Raw genomic sequence first — 23,170 nt, forward strand, 5'->3', positions numbered from 1 at the left:
AATAGCTACTGTCAATTGGACAGTGCAGTTAGATTAACAATAATTTAAGCTTTCTGCCCATATCAGCTATGTCTATGTCATGGGAAATGTTTTTCTTACTTACAACCTCATGCTAATCACATTAACCTATGTGTCATGTGTGCTCCCTCTCCGGCTTCTAGGTCACCAGTTGCGCATCTGTAAAAGTTTGTGAGGGTTTTAGGTGACAAGTCACATTTCTTCAGCCTCCTGAGTTTGAGAGGCGCTGTCCCTTCTGTGCCTTCTTCACCACACTGTCTGTGTGGGTGGACCATTTCAGTTTGTCCGTGATGTGTACGCAGAGGAACTTAAAACTTTCCACTTTCTCCACTGCTGTCCCATCGATGTGGATAGGGGGGTGCTCCCTCTGCTGTTTCCTGAAGTCCACGATCATCTCCTTTGTTTTGATGACATTGAGTATGAAGTTATTTTCTTGACACCACACTCCGAGTGGCCTGCCACAGGAGTCGCTGGTGCGCTATGGGACAAGGACATCCCTGCCACCCTCCTCTAACCCGGACAACGCTGGGCTAATTGTGTGCCGCCCCATGGGTCTCCAGGTCGAGGCCGGCTGCGACCGAGCCTGGACTCGAACCCAGAATCTCTAGTGGCACAGCTAGCACTGTGATGCGATGCAGTGCCTTAGACCACTGCGCAACTTAGGAGACCCGTCGTCTGCAAACTTGATGATCGAGTTGGAGGCGTGCATGGCCACACAGTCAGGGGTGAACAGGGAGTACAGGAGGGGGCTGAGCACCCACCCTTGTGGGGCCCCAGTGTTGAAGATCAGCGAAGTGGAGATGTTGTTCCCTACCTTCACCACCTGGGGGTGGCCCGTCAGGAAATCCAGGACCCAATCGAACAGGGCGGGGTTGAAACCCAGGGCCTCCAGCTTAATGATGAGATTGGAGTGTACTATACACTGAGGGATCAAGCCCTGAATGCTGTTTAAATCAAATCAAATCAAATTTTATTGGTCACATACACATGGTTAGCAGATGTTAATGCGAGTGTAGTGAAATGCTTGTGCTTCTAGTTCCGACCATGCAGTAATATCTAACAAGTAATCTAACAATTTCACAACAACTACCTTATACACACAAGTGTAAAGGAATTAATAAGAATTTGTACATATTGGTGAGGGATGGCCGACCGGCATAGGCAGGATGCAGTATGGTATAGAGTACAGTATATACATATGAGATGAGTAATGTAGGGTATGTAAACACTATATAAAGTGGCATTGTTTAAAATGACTAGTGATACATTTATTACACCCATTTTTTAATTGTTAAAGTGGCTAGAGATTTGAGTCAGTTTGTTGGCAGCAGCCACTCAATGTTAGTGATGTCTGTTTAACAGTCTGATGGCCTTGAGATAGAAGCTGTTTTTCAGTCTCTCGGTCCCAGCTTTAATGTACCTGTACTGACCTCGCCTTCTGGATGATAGCGGGGTGAACAGGCAGTGGCTCGGGTGGTTGTTGTCCTTGATCTTTTTGGCCTTTCCGTGACATCGGGTGGTGTAGGTGTCCTGGAGGGCAGGTAGTTTGCCACCGGTGATGCGTTGTGCAGACCTCACTACCCTCTGGAGAGCCTTACGGTTGTGGGCGGAGCAGTTGCCGTATCAGGAAGTGATACAGCCCGACAGGATGCTCTCGATTGTGCATCTGTAAATGTTTGTGAGTGTTTTTGGTGACAAGCCAAATGTCTTCAGCCTTCTGAGGTTGAAGAGGAGCTGTTGCGCCTTCTTCACCACGCTGTCTGTGTGGGTGGACCATTTCAGTTTGTCCGTGATTGGCTGACAGCCGTGGTATATCAGACCGTATACCACGGTTATGACAAACAATTCATTTTTACTCTTCTAATTACGTTGGTTTATAATAGCAATAAGGCACCTCGGGGGTTTGTGGTATATGGCTATTCACCTTGTGTCATGCTTACGAACAGCCCTTAGTCATGGCAGAGTGTATTTGCCATTTACCACACCCCCTTGGGCATTATTATTTAGGTATTATACAGACAGCAAAAACACTTCAGTGAATACTACGGTAATGTAAAAAAACAAAAACACTACAGTGATTACTATAGTATACAGTGCCTTCGGAATGTATTTAAACCCCTTGACTTTTTCCACTTTTTGTTCGGGTTACAGCCTTCTTCTAAAATGTATTAAACTGTTTTTTCCCCCTCATAAATCTGCACACAATACCCCATAATGACAAAGTAGAAACAGGTTTTCAGAAATGTTTGCTAGTTTGTTAAAAATGAAAAACGTAAATATGACATTTACATAAGTATTCAGACTCTTTACTCAGTACCTTGTTAAAGAACCCACTAATTGGGCAATTTTTTTTTTTGTCTGAGTGAGGGAAATGCTGCAAATTAAGAGGACTCAATGTGTTTTGAAAGATGAGACGTTGAGGATTATTATAAATATCACTTTAATGTCATACAAGCAAGCCAAACAATGTCATACTGCTTTGATGTCATAAGTTATATTAGTCCCACTGTCTCGCCAGTGTGACTTAGGACTTCTAACCCTGTTTAAACATTGTGTGTTTGAGCTACAGACTTCTGGGTTGTACAATTGGTCTGTGTGATTAACAGGGGCTGACCTAGATCGGTGTTTGTGAGACAATGGAGGATCCCAAAGAGGCCATGGGCTGGGTCTTTTTTACAAAAATGTCGTAGAGTCAGAATGGTTTGAGCTACAAACTATTGAAAAGCTGAGACTCTAACGGACACGCCGTTAGAGTTTTTGCTCAATGACGTTCACAAGCTACACTAGAGTCGTTAGAAGGTGAGTGGTTCTTCTGCATAGAAAATCACAGGAAATCCCAGGACATCGTGTCTATAATAGTTTACATAGTTGCTGTCACAAACTGCAAACAATTATCACTAGTTGGATATTAATTTTCCACTAAGCAACATTTTCTGTACTTACAGCATTCATATAAATTCCTTTTTTATCAGGTTTTTGCCTTGGCTGACAATTCTATTTTGACATTTGTCAATATAACTCATGAATGCAACTGTTTATGTCAAATTGTGTTGTTTTATACTTGTAACTCAGGTTGTCCTGAAAAGAAAATGGTGAAACACTTCAATGTGAGGCTAAATATAAGCACTGGATATACAGGTAAAAGAAAGAATGAAAAGCCAATTTTTGCTAGGGCCTCGGGTCTGATAGGGTTACAAGATGACGTTGCGTCATACCCTGGGTTGTTCTGAACCTATGTTTGTCTATTGTGACAAAAATTTGCCACAGAACACTCACCAAAATATATCATGCATTTGAATATACCCACTGGGCACAGACGTCAGTTCAAGGTCTATTTCATGTTGGTTCAACATAATTTAATTGAAATGACGTGGAAACAACTTTGATTCAACCAGTGTGTGCACAGTGGGTATGCGCACCAAAATGACAAACTGTTTCTCGGAATTGCCTTGTGAAAGCCTGACATTGTAAGATCATATTTTATAACTTAGGTAGTCATGTTGGTAATAGAACAAGCTTTCAAATGATGACTACCTGACCCAGATTGCAATTTAAAATGGGCCGTTTTTGTTGCAACTTGCATCTATCCCAGATTTTCCAGTAATATTTGTATCATGTTACTGAATGTATCCAGAGTATTTTCAGATTTCATTAACAACAAATGTGACAAACAGTGTAATGTTTGGATTCAGTCTGGTGTCAGTCTGGTGTCAGGTGAACTGTTGTGCCCTCAACTTTGGTGTAATAATTTTTTCATAATCTCCAAAATGTTCCCTTTAAATTTCTACGATGCTTATGCGTATACTTTTAATATTCTTCTTTAAGAAACATTTCAATTTAGCCCGATCCACATAGGCCAATTTCCATGAGTATAAAAGGTCAAGGATTTAAACATGACTTCACTCCTTCTGCAAACATGCCCTGTTCTTTGGCCTGTACCTCAGAGAAACATAGAGTTAAAACTTTCCTAAACACAACTTATTAAAAACTGCAATTACAACAACACCCTTAACAACAAGCTAAGCTGTGTTTTGGTATATTTCACTTGTGATTTCATGATTATAAATATTTGTAGTATTTCTTTTTAATTTGGCGCTCTGCAATTCAGCGGTTGTTTACGAAAATTATCCCGCTAAAGGGATCCGTGCGTCAAGAGGTTAACTAGATGAGATTATGTAACCAATTGTTTAAATACAATATGGCTAACATTTCTCTGATGTGCCCCTCATTTTATAGTACAACAACACTATCTCATTGGATAAAAGGGAGAGTTCTACGGAACTATCTTCTGGCAGAAATGAACGGGTTGAACTGCAAATTAACAGGATGTGGCACGCCCACACACAAACACAGAAGCACACACACAGAAACACACACATAGCAACACACACACAGCAACAAACATAATCATTATCATATTTCACACTAAGGGAGGCTTCCGATCACTTTTCCACAGTCAGTTCCTAAAATGGTGAACAGCACATTTGCATCTGGGTGAGAATCTATTCTGTGACACAATCATATAGTCTTGTGACATACCGAAATGAGAAATGGAAACTACAGTATTGGGGCAGCCGAGTGGGAATTGCCATGTCTCTACCTTGTCTCTGTGGTGACCCTTTGCTCTTGTCAGGTCAGGTGCTTAGTTTCACACGCCTCACAAGTACTCAACTGGCAACTTCATTAAATAGTACCCGCAAAACACCAGTCTCAATGTCAACAGTGAAGAGGCGACTCCGGGATGCTGGCCTTCTAGGCAGAGTTGCAAAGGAAAAGCCATATCTCAGACTGGCCAATAAAAAGAAAAGATGAAGATGGGCAAAAGAACACAGACACTGGACAGAGGAACTCTGCCTAGAAGGCCAACATCCCGGAGTCGCCTCTTCACAGTTGACATTGAGACTGGTGTTTTGCAGGTACTATTTAATGAAGCTGCCAGTTGAGGACTTGTGAAGCGTCTGTTTCTCAAACTAGACCCTCTAATGTACTTGTTCTCTTGCTCAGTTGTGCACCGGGGCCTCCCACTACTCTTTCTATTCTGGTTAGAGCCAGTTTGAGCTGTTCTGTGCAGGGAGTAGAACACAGCGTTGTACGAGATCTTCAGTTTCTTGGCAATTTCTCGCATGGAATAGCCTTCATTTCTCAGAACAAGAATAGACTGACGAGTTTCAGAAGAAAGTTCTTTGTTTCTGGCCATTTTGAGCCTGTAATCGAACCCACAAATGCTGATGTTCCAGATACTCAACTACTCTAAAGAAGGCCAGCTTAATTGCTTCTTTAATCAGGACAACAGTTTTCAGCTGAGCTAACATAATTGCAAAAGGGTTTTCTAATGATCAATTAGTCTTTTAAAATTATAATCTTTGATTAGCTAACACAACGTGCAATCGGAACACAGGAGTGATGTTTGCTGATAATGGGCCTCTGTACGCCTATGTAGATATTCCATACAAAATCTGCCGTTTCCAGCTACAAGAGTCATTTACAACATGAACAATGTCTACACTCTATTTCTGATCAATTTGATGTTATTTTAATGGACAAAAAAACGTGTTTTTCTTTCAAAAACAAGGATATTTTCTAAGTGGCCCCAAACTTTTGAACGGAGGCTTTTTTTACATTTATATTTTCGTCATTTAGCACACGCTCTTATACATTTTCTTCAATCAGCAAAGTCAGTGCTCAGAAAGAAGTCAAGTGCAAGAGTTATTTCACAGTGCGGTTGTGATTTCACCTCCAGAAAAGGGCCTTCAGAGTACTTGGGAACAGTACATATATTCACCTTCTGAGGAAGTTTGTAAAGATAGTCAGGATAAAATGGATAGAAATATTACATCAATATGTCTATAGACTGCAAAAGCATGAACATCATGAACACGCACACACACTCACATTGGAAATCTCACCCCAGATATCCTATCCTATGGTGCTTGCTGATACATGATTACCATGGCGACAGAGACAAACATCAGTTGCGAAAGATGTGGTTCAATCGAGCATTGTGTTTTGTCTTTTGTCTCCAGGGTGTTGGGCACTAGCAGAATAACAGGCCAAGAGGATAAGTGTGTAGGGACAAGAGGGATGTCAAGAGTGAGGTCCGTAGGGCTGAGCCGCTCGCTTCAATGCCTGTCTTCATCTATCTCTGTCTGAACCTATCTCTCTCTCCCTCCATCTATCACTCTTCTCATGGGTTTGGCTATACACAGCTTTGATCATCAATGGACATTGAATTATTCAGTTTAAAGTTTGTTCTCCCTCCACATACTGTAACATCAATATTCTTAGAGTGTCAGGCCTTTTAGTCTACAGACTGCAAAAGCATTAACATCATGTGCACACAGGATATCTCACCCCAGATATTCTATCTCCATGGTACTTGTTGATATAGGATTACCATGGCGACAGGCACAAACATCAGTTGCGAAAGTGAGAATTGTGTTGTGTCTCCAGAGTGTTGGGCACTGGCAGAGCAACAGGCCATGACGATCAGTGTACATGGATAAGAAGGACCACGAAAGCAATGGGTCCCCCTAGTGCTGAGCCACCTGCTTCAATACCTGTCTACATCTATCTCTGTCCGAACCTGCCTCTCTCCATCTCTCTCTTCTCATGGGTTTGGCGCTACAATTCACCTACCGCCCTGACAGATCCACAGACGACGCAATCTCTATTGCACTGCACACTTCCCTCACCCACCTGGACAAAAGGAATACATATGTGAGAATGCTCTTCATCAACTACAGCTTGGCCTTCAATACCACAGTGCCCTCTAAGCTCACCATAAAGCTCACAGCCCTGGGACTGAACTGCTCCTTATGCAACTTGGTCCTGGACTTCCTGACGGGCCCCCTCCCAAGTGGTGAAGATAAGCAACATTAATTCCTCGACACTGATTCTCAACACAGGGGCACCACAAGGGTGCATCCTCAGTCCCCTCCTTTACTCCCAGTATACCCACGACTGTGTGGCCTCACACAGTTCCAACTCTATCATCAAGTTTGCTGATGACAGTAGTAGGCCTAAATGCCAACAATGATGAGATGACCTACTGGGAGGAGGTAGGCAGTCTGATGGCATGGTGTCAGGTAAAAAAACGGAACTTCAGCAAAACAAAGGAGCTGATTGTGAACTTCAAGAGGAAGCAGGTCGAGCATTCCATCCTTATCAACTGGGCCGCTGTGGAGAAGGTCAAAAAGTTTCTTGGCTTGCACATCTCTGAGGAGCTGAAATTGTGAAATCACACGGACACCATGGTGGAGAAGGCATGACAGTGACTCTTCAAACTCAGAATGCTGAAGAAATGTGGTCTGTCCCCGAGAGCCCTCACAGTGTTCTACAGGAGCACCATCGACAGCATACTGTCGGGCTGCATCACACCCTGTTACGGCTACACCACCGCCGCGGACCGCAAGGCGCTAAAGAGGGTGGTACGCTCAGCCGAACACACCATTGGGTCCACACTGCCTGCCTTCCAAGACACCTACAACACCCGTTGCCGCAGGAAGGCCAAGAAGATCATCAGTGCTAGCATAATTGCAAAAGGGTTTTCTAATCATAAATTAGCCTTTTAAAATGATAAACTTGGATTAGCTAACACAACGTGCCATTGGAACACAGGAATGATGGTTGCTGATAACTATGTAGATATTCCATAAAAAATTTGCAGTTTCCAGCTACAATAATCATTTCCAACATTAACAATGTCTACACTGTATTTCTGATCAATTTGATGTTATTTTAATGGTCAAAAAAATGTGTTTTTCTTTCAAAAACAAGGAAATGTCTAAGTGACCCCAAACTTTTGAACGGTATTGTATATATAATTTATAGCAGGCTATCATGATAATTTTGTCTGACATGCCCAAAATACAGACCTGTTGATAAAATGTGACACTTCGCAGTGACCGGAGTTTGACAAGTGACTACAGTTTGCATTGAATTGTGGCTCATACTGAATCTACCCCAGAAGTGATCAAAATTCTTCACTCGTTCCCTCGAGCTAAATCGAGGGCCGAGGGGGCAACGTTTGTGAATTGGACCTCCATTTAAGATGACAATCAAACTGCATCCGGTTTCGACAGGGATTCCCTGGGGAAAGTGGCTAGCACGAGGGCTGAGGGGGTTGAAATAACTTGTTTGGATTGCAGCCTTGGCCACTTTAATAGTTGGTTTTGAAATGTAGGCCTGAATTTGTCACAGGTCAGGTTTTCTCCCTTGAGGGTACTAGCTGAGGTTGTCACTGGAGAACACCCTTGGGTTACATCTAGTATCCAGGTGACCCTGATTGGGCTTATTGGGATCACCTGCTGGATGGCTATTTAGGATCCTCTGTGGACAGGGCCAGTTGCTCAGGTCTCATGTTTTGTTCAGTGTTCTCGTGTGCCCTTGCTTTGTTGTTTTGCTTTGAAGACCTTAAGTAAATATTCTGGATTTACCATTACCTCTGCCTGCTGTGGTTCTCTCACCTGGGTCCGAGTTCGTACCTAGCACTAATGTCACAGAATTTGTCCATGAACTCAAGATAACACAGAAAAATAAACATCAGCTGAATTGATGTTGTTAAATTACTGACAAATTACTATACCAGAGAAAAATCGTCTCAGTAACCAGGTTTCCATCCGACCTTTGTATGCAACCAAAGTACATGTAGAATATTTTAATTTTTTTACTACAGGCCTGATGGAAACCGTACATTTCTGGTAAACTTTACAAAATACGCTAGATAAGGTGGGATATTTTTGTGTCTGTAAAATTTATTATGTGAGAAATGGTGGTGGAAACACCTTTATAAACAAATGTTGATATAATAGCCTTCATATCGAAGTAAACTTATTTAAGTAAACTTATTATTAACGCGTTTATTTGTTTTGTGGTCCTCCCACTATGACTCGGGAAAGCATGCAGTTTATTAGGAGAAAGTATTGGTGAAAATGCATGGTGATGAGCTTGATGCTTATGTCACGTCTACTCCCGCTCCCCCTCTCTGGCGCTAATTGTTGCCAGTTTACTCATTATTACGTACACCTGCCACCATCGTTACGTGCACCTGTGCCTCATGAGACTCACCTGGACTCCATCACCTTCCTGATTACCTCCCCTATATCTGTCACTCTTTGGTTCTTTTCCCAGGTGTTATTGATTCTATTCCTGTGTTATATACGCTACTTGTGGTTCTTGTTTTGTTCCATGTTTAATTTATTATTAAATTCACTCCCTGTGCTTGCTTCCCGACTCCTAGTGTACCCGTTACAGAATAACGCCTCACCAAAGGGAAGCAACAGGGATTTATTTTTACTGGTGACGTCGGGTCCAAGGAAGGCTGCTGAAGCAACCGGGGATGCCTCAGCTAGCTCGTCAGGCTTCCATGCCTCAGCTGTTTCGATAGGTTCTCAAGCCTCGATTGGCTCGTCAGGCTTCCATTGCCGAAGCTACTGGGGATGCCTTAGCTAGCTCGTCAGGCTTCCATGCCTCAGCTCACTAAACAGGTTCTCAAGCCTCGGTTGGCTCATCAGGCTCCCAGGCCTCAGCCGGCTCGTCAGGCTCCCAGGCCTCATCCGGCTCATTAGGCTCTCAGGTCTCAGCCGGCTTGTCAGTCTCCCGCGCCTCATCTGGTTCGACAGGTTCCCCCGCCTCAGCTGGCTCGACAGGTTCCCCCGCCTCAGCTGGCTCGACAGGTTCCCCCGCTTCAGCTGGCTCGACAGGTTCCCCCGCCTCAGCTGGCTCGACAGGTTCCCCCGCCTCAGCTGGCTCGACAGGTTCCCGCGCCTCAGCTGGCTCGACAGGTTCCTGCGACCTTCAGCTGTGGCTTGATCCGCGTGTCAGGGAGGGGGTACTGTCATATCTACTCCCGCTCCCCCTCTCTGGCGCTCGTTGTCACCAGTTTACTTATTATTACGCACACCTGCCACCATCGTTACGTGCACCTGTGCCTCATGAGACTCACCTGGACTCCATCACCTTCCTGATTACCTCCCCTATATCTGTCACTCTTTGGTTCTTTTCCCAGGTGTTATTGATTCTATTCCTGTGTTATATGTCAGTACGCTACTTGTGGTTCTTGTTTTGTTCCATGTTTAATTTATTATTAAATTCACTCCCTGTGCTTGCTTCCCGACTCCTAGTGTACCCGTTACAGAATAACGCCTCACCAAAGGGAAGCAACAGGGATTTATTTTTACTGGTGACGTCGGGTCCAAGGAAGGCTGCTGAAGCAACCGGGGATGCCTCAGCTAGCTCGTCAGGCTTCCATGCCTCAGCTGTTTCGATAGGTTCTCAAGCCTCGATTGGCTCGTCAGGCTTCCATTGCCGAAGCTACTGGGGATGCCTTAGCTAGCTCGTCAGGCTTCCATGCCTCAGCTCACTAAACAGGTTCTCAAGCCTCGGTTGGCTCATCAGGCTCCCAGGCCTCAGCCGGCTCGTCAGGGTCCCAGGCCTCATCCGGCTCATTAGGCTCTCAGGTCTCAGCCGGCTTGTCAGTCTCCCGCGCCTCATCTGGTTCGACAGGTTCCCCCGCCTCAGCTGGCTCGACAGGTTCCCCCGCCTCAGCTGGCTCGACAGGTTCCCCCGCTTCAGCTGGCTCGACAGGTTCCCCCACCTCAGCTGGCTCGACAGGTTCCCCCGCCTCAGCTGGCTCGACAGGTTCCCGCGCCTCAGCTGGCTCGACAGGTTCCTGCGACCTTCAGCTGTGGCTTGATCCGCGTGTCAGGGAGGGGGTACTGTCATATCTACTCCCGCTCCCCCTCTCTGGTGCTCGTTGTCACCAGTTTACTTATTATTACGCACACCTGCCACCATCGTTACGTGCACCTGTGCCTCATGAGACTCACCTGGACTCCATCACCTTCCTGATTACCTCCCCTATATCTGTCACTCTTTGGTTCTTTTCCCAGGTGTTATTGATTCTATTCCTGTGTTATATGTCAGTACGCTACTTGTGGTTCTTGTTTTGTTCCATGTTTAATTTATTATTAAATTCACTCCCTGTGCTTGCTTCCCGACTCCTAGTGTACCCGTTACAGAATAACGCCTCACCAAAGGGAAGCAACAGGGATTTATTTTTACTGGTGACGTCGGGTCCAAGGAAGGCTGCTGAAGCAACCGGGGATGCCTCAGCTAGCTCGTCAGGCTTCCATGCCTCAGCTGTTTCGATAGGTTCTCAAGCCTCGATTGGCTCGTCAGGCTTCCATTGCCGAAGCTACTGGGGATGCCTTAGCTAGCTCGTCAGGCTTCCATGCCTCAGCTCACTAAACAGGTTCTCAAGCCTCGGTTGGCTCATCAGGCTCCCAGGCCTCAGCCGGCTCGTCAGGGTCCCAGGCCTCATCCGGCTCATTAGGCTCTCAGGTCTCAGCCGGCTTGTCAGTCTCCCGCGCCTCATCTGGCTCGACAGGTTCCCCCGCCTCAGCTGGCTCGACAGGTTCCCCCGCCTCAGCTGGCTCGACAGGTTCCCCCGCCTCAGCTGGCTCGACAGGTTCCCGCGCCTCAGCTGGCTCGACAGGTTCCTGCGACCTTCAGCTGTGGCTTGATCCGCGTGTCAGGGAGGGGGTACTGTCATATCTACTCCCGCTCCCCCTCTCTGGCGCTCGTTGTCACCAGTTTACTTATTATTACGCACACCTGCCACCATCGTTACGTGCACCTGTGCCTCATGAGACTCACCTGGACTCCATCACCTTCCTGATTACCTCCCCTATATCTGTCACTCTTTGGTTCTTTTCCCAGGTGTTATTGATTCTATTCCTGTGTTATATGTCAGTACGCTACTTGTGGTTCTTGTTTTGTTCCATGTTTAATTTATTATTAAATTCACTCCCTGTGCTTGCTTCCCGACTCCTAGTGTACCCGTTACAGAATAACGCCTCACCAAAGGGAAGCGACAGGGATTTATTTTTACTGGTGACGTCGGGTCCAAGGAAGGCTGCTGAAGCAACCGGGGATGCCTCAGCTAGCTCGTCAGGCTTCCATGCCTCAGCTGTTTCGATAGGTTCTCAAGCCTCGATTGGCTCGTCAGGCTTCCATTGCCGAAGCTACTGGGGATGCCTTAGCTAGCTCGTCAGGCTTCCATGCCTCAGCTCACTAAACAGGTTCTCAAGCCTCGGTTGGCTCATCAGGCTCCCAGGCCTCAGCCGGCTCGTCAGGGTCCCAGGCCTCATCCGGCTCATTAGGCTCTCAGGTCTCAGCCGGCTTGTCAGTCTCCCGCGCCTCATCTGGCTCGACAGGTTCCCCCGCCTCAGCTGGCTCGACAGGTTCCCCCGCCTCAGCTGGCTCGACAGGTTCCCCCGCCTCAGCTGGTTCGACAGGTTCCCCCGCCTCAGCTGGCTAGACAGGTTGCCGCGCCTCAGCTGGCTCGACAGGTTCCTGCGACCTTCAGCTGTGGCTTGATCCGCGTGTCAGGGAGGGGGTACTGTCATATCTACTCCCGCTCCCCCTCTCTGGCGCTCGTTGTCACCAGTTTACTTATTATTACGCACACCTGCCACCATCGTTACGTGCACCTGTGCCTCATGAGACTCACCTGGACTCCATCACCTTCCTGATTACCTCCCCTATATCTGTCACGCTTTGGTTCTTTTCCCAGGTGTTGTTGATTCTGTTCCTGTGTTATATGTCTGTACGCTACTCGTGTTTCTTGTTTTGTTCCTTGTTTCATTTATTATTAAATTCACTCCCTTTACTTGCTTCTCGACTCCTAGCATACCCATTACAGCTTAGCTGCCTTTTCACAACTGAAAATAATATTGCTCTTTTGTCCATAATAATCTCATCGTGTAGTTAGCCTACCCAAACTGTATCGGCGAGCTGTTGGCTAGAGCACCCGTGCCAAGAATGGAGTGGGCAATTTCAAAATATATAACATGCAAAATATTTGTGACAAAATGATCAGAAGAGTTAAAAATGCGATGGAAACCAATTTTACTTGTATGTTTTATTCGGTAAATGGGAATTTAACAGCAAAAGTTATTTTTATGGAAACATGCTGGCAAGATTTGCATTTAGTTTTTATGTGGATAAAAAAATATTTGCCTGAAAATCTATCGTCAATTGGATGGAAACCTAGCTGTCTTCATTATTTTACAGCTGTCTGTTTTGATGTCTCAATGATTTGACTTGTGTATCTGACAGTTCAGACTGGTCTCATAGACTACACGCAACATAGTAAACATAGTAAACACTCAAATTACACTTAACAAAAATATAAATGCAACATTTTCAAAATGTTTTACTGAGTTACAGGAAATCAGTCAATTGAAATAAATAAATTTGGCGCTAATCTATGGATTTCACATGACTGTGAATACGGATATGCATCTGTTAGTCAAAGATATGTAAAACAAGAAAAGAAGGGGTGTAGATCATGCAGTGCTGCCTCATGCAGCGCAACACATCTCCTTCGCATAGAGTTGATCAGGCTGTTGATTGTGGCCTGTGGAATGTTGTCCCACTCCTTTTCAATGGCTGTGCGATGTTGCTGGATATTGGCGGGAACTGAAACACGCTGTCATACACGTTGATCCAGAGCATCCCAAACATGCTCAATGAGGTCTCTGGTGAGTATGCAAGCCATGGAAGAACTGGGATGTTTTCAACTTCCAGGAATTGTGTACAGATCCTTGCGACATGGGGCCGTGTAATATTATGTTGAAACATTAGGTGATGGCGGCGGATGAATGGCACGACAATGGTTCTCAGGATCTCCTCATGCTATCTCTGTACATTCAAATTGCCATTGATAAAATGCTATTGGTTCGCTGTCCGTTGCTTATAAGTGCCCATACCATAACCCCACCGCCACCATGGGGCACTCTTTTCACAACATTGACATCAGCAAACCGCTTGCCCACACGACGTCTGCCATCTGCCCGGTACAGTTGAAACCAGGATTCATCCGTGAAGAGCACACTTCTCCAGCGGCCATCGAAGGTGACCATTTGCCCAATGAAGTCGGTTACGTCGTCGAACTGCAGTCAGGTCAAGGCAAGGGCAACGAGTATGCAGTTGAGAATCCCTGAGACGGTTTCTGACAGCTTGTGCAAACCCACAGTTTTATCAGCTGTCTGGGTGGATGGTCTCAGACAATTCCGCAGGTGAAGAAGCCGGATGTAGAGGTCCTGGGCTAGCATGGTTACACATGGTCTGCGGTTGTGAGGCCGGTTGGAAGTACTGTCAAATTCTCCAAAACGACGTTGGAGGCGGCTCATGGTAGGGAATTCCATTCTCTGGCAACAGCTCATTCCTGCAGTCAGGATGCCAATTGCACGCTTCCTTTAAAACATCTGTGGCATTGTGTTATGTGACAAAAATTCACATTTTAGAGTGGCCTTTTATTGTCCCCAGAACAAGGTGCACCTGTGTAATGATCATGCTGTTGAATCAGCTTCTTGATATGCCACACCTGTCAATTGGATGGATTATCTTGGCAAAGGAAAAATGCTCACTAACAGGGCTGTAAACAAAATTGTGCACAAAATTTGAGAGAAATAAGCTTCTTGTGCTAATGGAAAAAAAAATTGGGACCAACATTTACATGCGTTTATATTTTGTTCAGTAAATTATGATATCTTACATTTAGTATGGTTACATGAGACAGATGGCTAATTAAGGCAACAAAAAAAAAAGTAGGGTGGTTGGTCGGAGTGGATAGGTGAGCGTATAATAGTTGGCTTAGATCTTCTACCTGTCTGACTGCAGTTTTCTTTGCCACCCACAGCACAGAGTTGTGGAGAGTCAATGCACTCACAGCAGTTCCCTTATCAACCCGGTACGTTCTCAATAGGGGGTGCTGTTTACACTTTGTAGGAATTTCGTTCCCAAATTAAACTGCCTCGTACTCAATTCTTGCTCGTACAATATGCATATTATTATTACTATTGGATAGAAAACACTCTCTAGTTTCTAAAACCGTTTGAATTATATCTGTGAGTTAAACAGAACTCGAGTTGGAGCAATTTTCCTGTGAGGAAGTGAGAAGTCTGAAATCGAGGTCTCTGTTCCAGGGTCGGTTTATAAATTCCCTTGTAAGCTATGGGGCTACATGCACTGCATACGCCTTCCCCTAGATGTCAGTAAGCGGTGAGACTTTGAATGGAGTGGATAGCACCATCTGGGGGAGTATAAATCCTCTTGGAACGGAAAGACCAACCTTTTCGACGCGGGGCCTGACGCAGCAGGGACACCAGCATGGCGTCCTGAAAAGCTTTCGGTTTAGCAGTTCTATATCTCCGGCTCTGATTTAATTTGTTTTTTGTCTTAAAAACTTCATAAGGTAGTTAATTTAAACCAACTTATAGCAGTTTATATCAGTTGATTGAGATTTTCTGGAGTTTCTTTGTCAGGCGTTTTCGCAAGTTGGGCACCTCTCCGGTACATCGCTGGCGTTAGCAGCTAATTCTACAGGAGTAGAGGACATCTTTCAACCAAAAGACGATTGTTCTGGACAAAGGACCACTTGCCCAAGATTCTGATGGAAGCTCATCAAAAGGTAAGAGCTATTTATGATGTTAATTCGTATTTCTGTGGAAGAATGTAAAATTATTAGTCCGCCATTAATTTCGGCATGGTCTCGCTGTAACGCACGCTGTATGTCGAGTAACGTTCATTTTAAAAATCTAACACAGCGGTTGCATTAACCTTTTGTCAATAGGGGGAGCTGTTAGCATTATTTTTTTTTTTACATTTCCAAATTAAACTGCCTCGTACTCAATTCTTGATCGTACAATATGCATATTATTGTTATTATTGGATAGAAAACAGTCTATAGTTTCTATAGGAGTTGAAATTTTGTCTCTGAGTGGTACAGAACAATTTCTACAGCACTTTTCATGACAGGGTTCAGATTTCAGAAATTTTTACCTCTGATCTGGGGTCTGTTTATAAGGCCACAGTGAATGCTATGAAGAAACCGACACTACCTACGTCTTCCTCTGGGTGTCTGTACGTCATCACGTTTTCAATGAAGTCTATGGGACGTTCACAGCCATTATAAATGACAAAAATGTACAGAGACCCCTCTTTCTCAACGTGCGCCTCAAGCGTGAAGGCCATCGGACCTGCCTCGTTCCAAATCGTTTTCTAACCAGCAGTATTTCTCCGGTCATGTTTTCAGTCGTTATAGTTGTTAAAAACATCATAATGTAGTGAATTTTAACCGTTTTATATCAATTTATATCCGTTTAGTGCGATTTTGAGGAATTTCTTTGTCGTGCACTCTGAAAGTTTGGACACGCTTTAGGGTGTCGGTCGTTGGTGATGGACATTTCGAAGGACAGAGGACATCTATCGACCAAAAGACGTTTATAACATAGAAAGGATACATTGCCCAAGAATATGATGGAAGATCAGCTCAAAGTAAGCAATATTTAATATGATAAACCGTGTTTCTGTCGAAATATTTTAAACGCATACATCGCCATTTTGTTTGGTATAGCTTCACTTGGCCAACCCTGTATTGAAAAGTAAGGATAATTTTAAAAATGTAAATCAGCGGTTGCATTAAGAACTAATTTGTCTTTCGATTCCTGTCAACCCTGTATTTTTTAGTCAAGTATATGATTAGCTTTTAATTAAACTAGATCACTCTGATAGATGACGTCAGACATATTGAGGCTTGATTTCCTAGTATTTTCATTGTGTAACCACGGTTTTGTATGGCTAAATATGCACCTTTTCGAACAAACTGTATATGTATGTTGTAAAATGATGTTACAGGAGTGTCATCGGAAGAATTCTGAGAAGGTTAGTGAAAAAATTAATATCTTTTGGCGGTGGTTACGTTATAGCGCTCTTTGGCTGGAATCGATGCTCTGGTAACGTTGGAACATGTAGTATGCTAACTTATCGATTTATTGTGTTTTCGCTGAAAAACGCTTAGAAAATCTGAAATATGGTCTGAAATCACAAGAACTGGGTCTTTCCATTGCTATGCTTTGTCTATTTTTATGAAATGTTTTATGATGAGTAAATTGGTCATACACGTTGCTCTATCTAGTAATTCTAGTGGATTTGTGATGGTCGGTGCAATTGTAAACTGTGATTTCTACCTGAAATATGCACTTTTTTCTAACAAAAACTATCCTATACCATGAATATGTTATCAGACTGTCATCTGATGGTTTTTTTTATAGGTTATTGGCTATCAATATCTTAGTTGAGCCGAATTGGTGATAGCACCTGAAGGAGTAAGAAACTGATGGAGTTAGAATAGTGGTGTATTTTGCTAACGTGTTTAGCTAATAGATTTACATATTTTGTCTTCCCTGTAAAACATTTTAAAAATCTGAAATGGTGGCTTTATTCACAAGATCTGTATCTTTCATCTGGTGTCTTGGACTTGTGATTTAATGATATTTAGATGCTACTATCTACTTCTGAAGCTATGCTATCTATGCTAATCAGTGTGTGGGGGGTGGGGGGTGCTCCCGGATCCGGGTTTCTGAGGCAGTAAAAGTTAAGAACTAATGCATCTTTCATTTGCTGTCCAACCTGTATTTTTTATTCAAGTTTACGATTAGTTATCGATTAGATTAGGTGCCTCTCCAAGATGGCGCCGGCCAGATTGCCTGAAATGTTGCTACTAATCACATTGTATAACCACGATTTGTGCCACTAAATATGCACATTTTCGAACAAATCCTATATGCATTGTGTAATATGATGTTACAGGACTGTCATCTGATGAAGTATATGTAGGTTAGTCATAAATTATATAGATTTTGCTGGTTTTTTAGAATCGCTAACCTTTGCTGCTGGTAAACGGCTTGTGTTTCTGGCTGTTGTGGTAAGCTAATATAATGCTATATTGTGTTTTCGCTGTAAAACACTTAAAAAATCTGAAATATTGGCTGGATTCACAAGATGTTGGTCTTTCAATTGCTGTACGCTGTGTATTTTTCAGAAAAGTTTTATGATGAGTATTTAGGTATTTGACGTTGGTCTCTGTAATTATTCTGGCTGCTTCGGCACTATTTCAGATTGCAGCTGCAATGTAGAACTGTGATTTATACCTGAAATATGCACATTGTTCTAACAAAACATATGCTATACAATAAATATGTTATCAGACTGTCATCTGATGAAGTTGTTTCTTGGTTAGTGGCTATTTATATCTTTATTTGGTCGAAATTGTGATAGCCACCTATGCAGGGAAAAAATGGTGGAGAAAAAAAGTTGTGTCTTTTGCAATCGTGGTTAGCTAATAGATTTACATATTGTGTCTTCCCTGTAAAACATTTTAAGAAATCTGAAATGATGGCTGGATTCACAAGATGTGTATCTTTCATCTGGTGTCTTGGACTTGTGATTTAATGATATTTAGATGCTAGTATTTACTTGTGACGCTATGCTAGGCTATGCTAGTCAGCTTTTTTACTGATGGGGGTGCTCCCGGATCCGGGATTGGGACCAATTAGAAGTTAACTGATGATGTATCACATTTAGAAAGTAAACACATGTTTAGGGCATCAGTTTAGCTGCCTGGCCCAGCCCTTTGGTGTACACTAGAGTCCTAGCAGAGGCAGGAAGTTGAACAGGAAGTTACTTTACCATTAGTGACGGTTGGGCACAGAGACACATGCACACACTCACAACCACAAACCCCTCCCCAACCACACAAACATACCCACACACACCACAATGTCTCTAAACTTGAGAAAAACAACCCCTGGCATCACAGACCTGCCCAGAGTGGATCAAAGTGAACACAGCGTTTGGACGACTGAAAAGAGAGGGAACCCATGATTCAGAGGTGTTACCATTAGCATGCAGGGAGAGTGGCCATGTGCTGCTTTGTCACTCCAAGATCCTGCTATTCCAAGGCAGTGACTCTAGAAAAGCTGCTATTGTCAGTTAATGGAGTTGAAAGGGCCAGAGACCACAGAGGGTCTGGATATACAGAGGCTGCTAGCTAGGAGAAAAGGGAGCTTTTAGCGCATGCCAGAACCTCCAGGTGCTCTGACTGGAAGAGAAAGGCTCCTCTCTCTCCTATTGCTATACACAGTATATTACACCACACACTCTAGTAAACACTGTACACTGGCAACCACCACCACACACATTAGTCAATTTGCAGTTTGTGCTCTCCTAGCTGTCTTATCAAACTTGAAAGCCAAACAGCTCTTTCCCACCTGTCTGAATTTCTCTGATGCATCTCTCTCTCTCAAATATCAAATATGTCTGTACTGTATATATCATTTTTTTTAAGGACATACCAAATAAATGCAAAAATATTCCCATATATAGTAGGTACAGTTTAAACCATTCTCACACCTATCTTTTTAAATGGATCAGATTATTCAAACTCCTTATGGTAAAGTTTAAACACTGACTAATGCTCAGGCACTATTTAAAAGAAAGAAACATATTTACAATAAAAAAGCTTATTCAGATTCAGAAGGGTTCTATGCAGAACCCTTTTTGCCTTCCAAATAATCATTCTGGCCTCCCAAAGAATATCAAAGAACCCAGTCATACAAAAAAAAACGGTTCTTAGGATGACAAAGATTCTAGGTAGAACCCTTTGCCTTACAAAGAACCCTCGTCTTCCAAAAAGGGTTCTTTCAAAGAAAATGGTTCCTTCCGCAAAGAATCCTGTTGGAACCCTTTTTCTAAGAGTGTACATTTCTCACAAACTCTGGCAACATCAGTGTGACATTGATCTTGTGTACCATGTTCTTTCTGTTAATCTCTCTCTCAGTAGAAGACGGTGCTGTCAGCATGTATGTTGTGGCTAGCCCTCACTCTGCTGGTCACAAGATCCACAGAGCCAATAGACCAGTGGTACAGGAGAAACATGAGATCCCCTCACACAAAACTCACCAAAGCAAAGTCACCTGAAGGACTCTCTTTTTCTCTCCCTCTCCTCAACCTTTCTCCGACCCTCCCTTATTCCGCCTTTCTTCTTCTCTTACTTTTTTGAAGGCTTGGCATGAAGAGGTTCTGCTTCTCAAATCTCAGTGACCGTTCATTTTCACCATTATGTCTTTCAAAGACTTTCAGCTCCCACCTCTTACATCCAAATTGAGAAAACATTTGAGTTATTACATGATTACCGACTCGCAGTGAAAGCTCACAGAAATGCCATAGAAAAATACACTTAGCTACAGCCGCTGTATTGGTACCAATTACAAAATGTAGTCTGGTTGGAGATTTGGGGGGGTGGGGTTAGAGATGGCTGGGCTTGCCTCATGCATTAAGGATCTGTATACATTACAAAGAGAGGCCTTTGGAGAAGCTTTGCCTGGGCTACAAAGACTGCAGTGTATATGATCAGGGAAGAGAATGTAGGGCCGGGGGTACAGCCTTGCTACCAGCGAGCCTGAGACTCACAGAGAGGCTTTACAGCGTAATTAATTGGTTTAACAACGTTCTGGGAGATACAGTAGGGCTGAAATACAGTTCAAATGCAGATCAGCTTCTGACTGAGAGAAGGGGGCCACCAAAAGCACTGGAGAGGGGGATGAGGCTGAAACTCAATGAAAAGGGAAGAGAAGCAATTGCTGAATTTAGTGATGGCCAGGCTGTGACACCTACGGGTGGTTGGTTGGTAGAGAAAGCTAGAGGAGGGTAGTACAAGGGTCAAGCACGTGTCCATGCAGATCAGATGGCAGGTGACAGTACTCCCAGCTTGCATGGGCACAAGCCCTCTTTGTGAGGCCCTAGTCCTGGTCCACAGGGGCCTCTCACCGACCCTCAACTTGAAATGTGACACCCACAGGTACGGGAGGGGCAGTTACGCCAGGGGAGCCAATACATGCACACAGACTGGGGGCCGGCTGGCCTCGATGGTGTGTGTGTGCGTGTGTGTCCAGCCTGGACGGACACAGCCTGATCTGGCCCTGTGCATTCCTTTAGCCAGGATCTGATCTTACAGGGCTTGTCTAACATGCTCTGAGGAGCGGAGTAAAGCTGGCCACTAGCCAAGTCACCCTGAGCAAACAACCTAGCGATGAGAACAGCCATCATAATATTTCTATAACATGGATGTTGCATGAATGTTTTTTTGTGTGTGTTTGCGAGTGAGTGTGTCTAAAGCAGAACATTATTTTTTAAAAGTGGATCCAATAGGAGGCGTCATTAACCAGAATGGGTAGGAGAGCAAAACATTTTCTGAAGGTCACATTTCAAGGTACCTCCTATTGCCTTGGACATTTACAGAACCACATGTGGACTGGATCCACAGTAATGCGAGAGCCATTGTAAAAAGCTTCCATTAATAGGATCTTGGTTTACATGGATGTCTGGACGAAACACATGTCCTTGAGTCCTGCTGTTAATGATGTGCTTTAGGAGGAAAGACTGCAGCCCATTTAGGGTTCAAAGACAAGGCCAGGGTAGGACGAGCTGTAACCACCCCAGGACTGCATTCGCCAGACACCCAATTACTGTTAACACACACGCGCGTGCGCGCACACACACACACGCACATAGACACACGCACACACAGCTATCAGTTTCTTACAACACTGCATGCCCTAAGCTTAAACCATTGGGCAAACAAATATACAGTAGGAACACATGGGGAAATGTGAGCACACACCCCTTTGTTTCTAAACCTTTAAACACATACAACACACACACACAAACTACCTTATACCTCCTCTCTTGTTTGTCTTTAAACCGTTCATATTAATAGCTGTATAATGGCACAGAGCCAGAGAGGAGGCACAGTGATACCCCTCCCCTCCCCCCACCCAGCCAAGTCAAAGAGAGCGAGACTAAGCCAGACCTGTTTGATTCAGCACCAACTTCCCCTCCTCAAAAAGATGCCCCTTTGACATACATCCAATCAAGATCCCTCACTGAAAGCATGAGGGAGCGAAAGCCAAAGAAAATTTAAGAGAAAGAGAGGCAGAGGAATTTATGATTTTTTTCCTTTGAATTAGAAAATTAGCATTAAAGCACATCGACATATCCCTAAGCTGTGGTCAGACAATGAGTAGAGCTCTTTCGTACCCTCACATTGAATGAAGAGCAGATAGATGCTTTCTGAAGGCTACAGTGGCAATACAATACCAAGATAACTGTCTGAAAGCATGAGAAAAGAGCAGCTGCCCGGAATGGGCTCATCGTTTTCCCTAACACACTCTCCGGTAAGTGTGTGTCTGAGTGTGTGTGTGTGAGAGAGCACAAGCACTGTCTCCTTTGTGTCTGTGCTGTCATGAGTCTCAGACTGCCAGACGTAAGCTAGTGTAGCCTAGCGCACATTGCTTTACCAGCGTCTACACATCCATTTGGCACTGCCCCAGCCTATCGTTCTCTCTCCTTACACACAAATATACACACTATTCATGCTCATCAACTGTCTAGCCATAAAATCCACCAACAAAGGAGAGTGTTTCCAGGCTGAAACCAGAGGAAAAAAGCCCCAGACAAAGAGGCATCCGCTGAGCAGAGAGAGATCCAGTGCCCTCACCTTGAGCCGGTTCCGACCTGGAGGAGGCCAGTAATCCAAAGGTGACCCCCAAGAGCAAAGTCCACATCCTGGGCTTAGCGTCTGGCGATGGCTGGGTGAGTGACTGGAGGAGGAGGAGGAGGTGTGTATGGTCTCTCCAGTGGTCCTGTCTTCTCTGTGCCAGGAGTGAGGGGTGGTGTGTGTGTGTGTGAGAGAGAGAGAGCGATAAAAAGAGAGAGAGGTTGTTTTGGGTGTCTGGTAGCTATTGGAGCTGAGACAGACTTTGGCCAACTTTTTTATATTCTGTGTGTGAGAGAGGGTTTCAGAGCTTAGTGACACACAGGCAGAAGGGGGAAGAGGGTGGTGCCGGTGTGTACACACCCTTCTGCTTCTCCCTCTCTTGCTTCCTCCCCCCCTCCTTCCCTACCTTGTGCAGCCTCTCTCTTTTTCTCTCTCACACTCTCTTTTCTCCTTCCTGTCACTGTTTGTTTTTTTATTTTTTATTAGCTCGGAAGGTGCCCCTCTCTTGTGTTTTGCTGACTATCCCCTGTTCTTCTCTCCCTCTTCTAGCTTTCTTAAATTCTGTCTCTGACAGCAACAGTTTCTGAGTGCATCTGGTCTTTTGTTCACTCCTTGCTCTGCTTTCATTTAATCTCATTTTTCTCCAGTAAACCTCTCTCACTCGCTCTCCCCCTTCTCTTCCCAATCTCAACAACTGCCATGATACAGTGACACTATGTCATCCGATGACATAGTGTCACTTACCATGGG

The 23,170-nt window shown here is 44.3% G+C and overlaps 1 protein-coding gene across 1 annotated transcript in view; it reads right to left on the minus strand.

Annotated features, from left to right (window-relative positions):
• LOC139540110 (CD44 antigen-like) overlaps positions 1–22,818 on the minus strand; it is a 36,108-nt gene extending 13,290 nt beyond the window's left edge. The window contains exon 1 of the mRNA XM_071343685.1: positions 22,421–22,818. Coding sequence (XP_071199786.1) covers positions 22,421–22,487 — 67 coding nt within the window. The 5' untranslated portion in view covers positions 22,488–22,818. The remainder of the gene's footprint in view (positions 1–22,420) is intronic.
• Positions 22,819–23,170: the final 352 nt, after the last annotated feature.

The sequence above is a fragment of the Salvelinus alpinus genome, chromosome 15, assembly GCF_045679555.1.
Source record: "Salvelinus alpinus chromosome 15, SLU_Salpinus.1, whole genome shotgun sequence".
In the NCBI taxonomy this organism is placed as follows: Eukaryota; Metazoa; Chordata; class Actinopteri; order Salmoniformes; family Salmonidae; genus Salvelinus; species Salvelinus alpinus.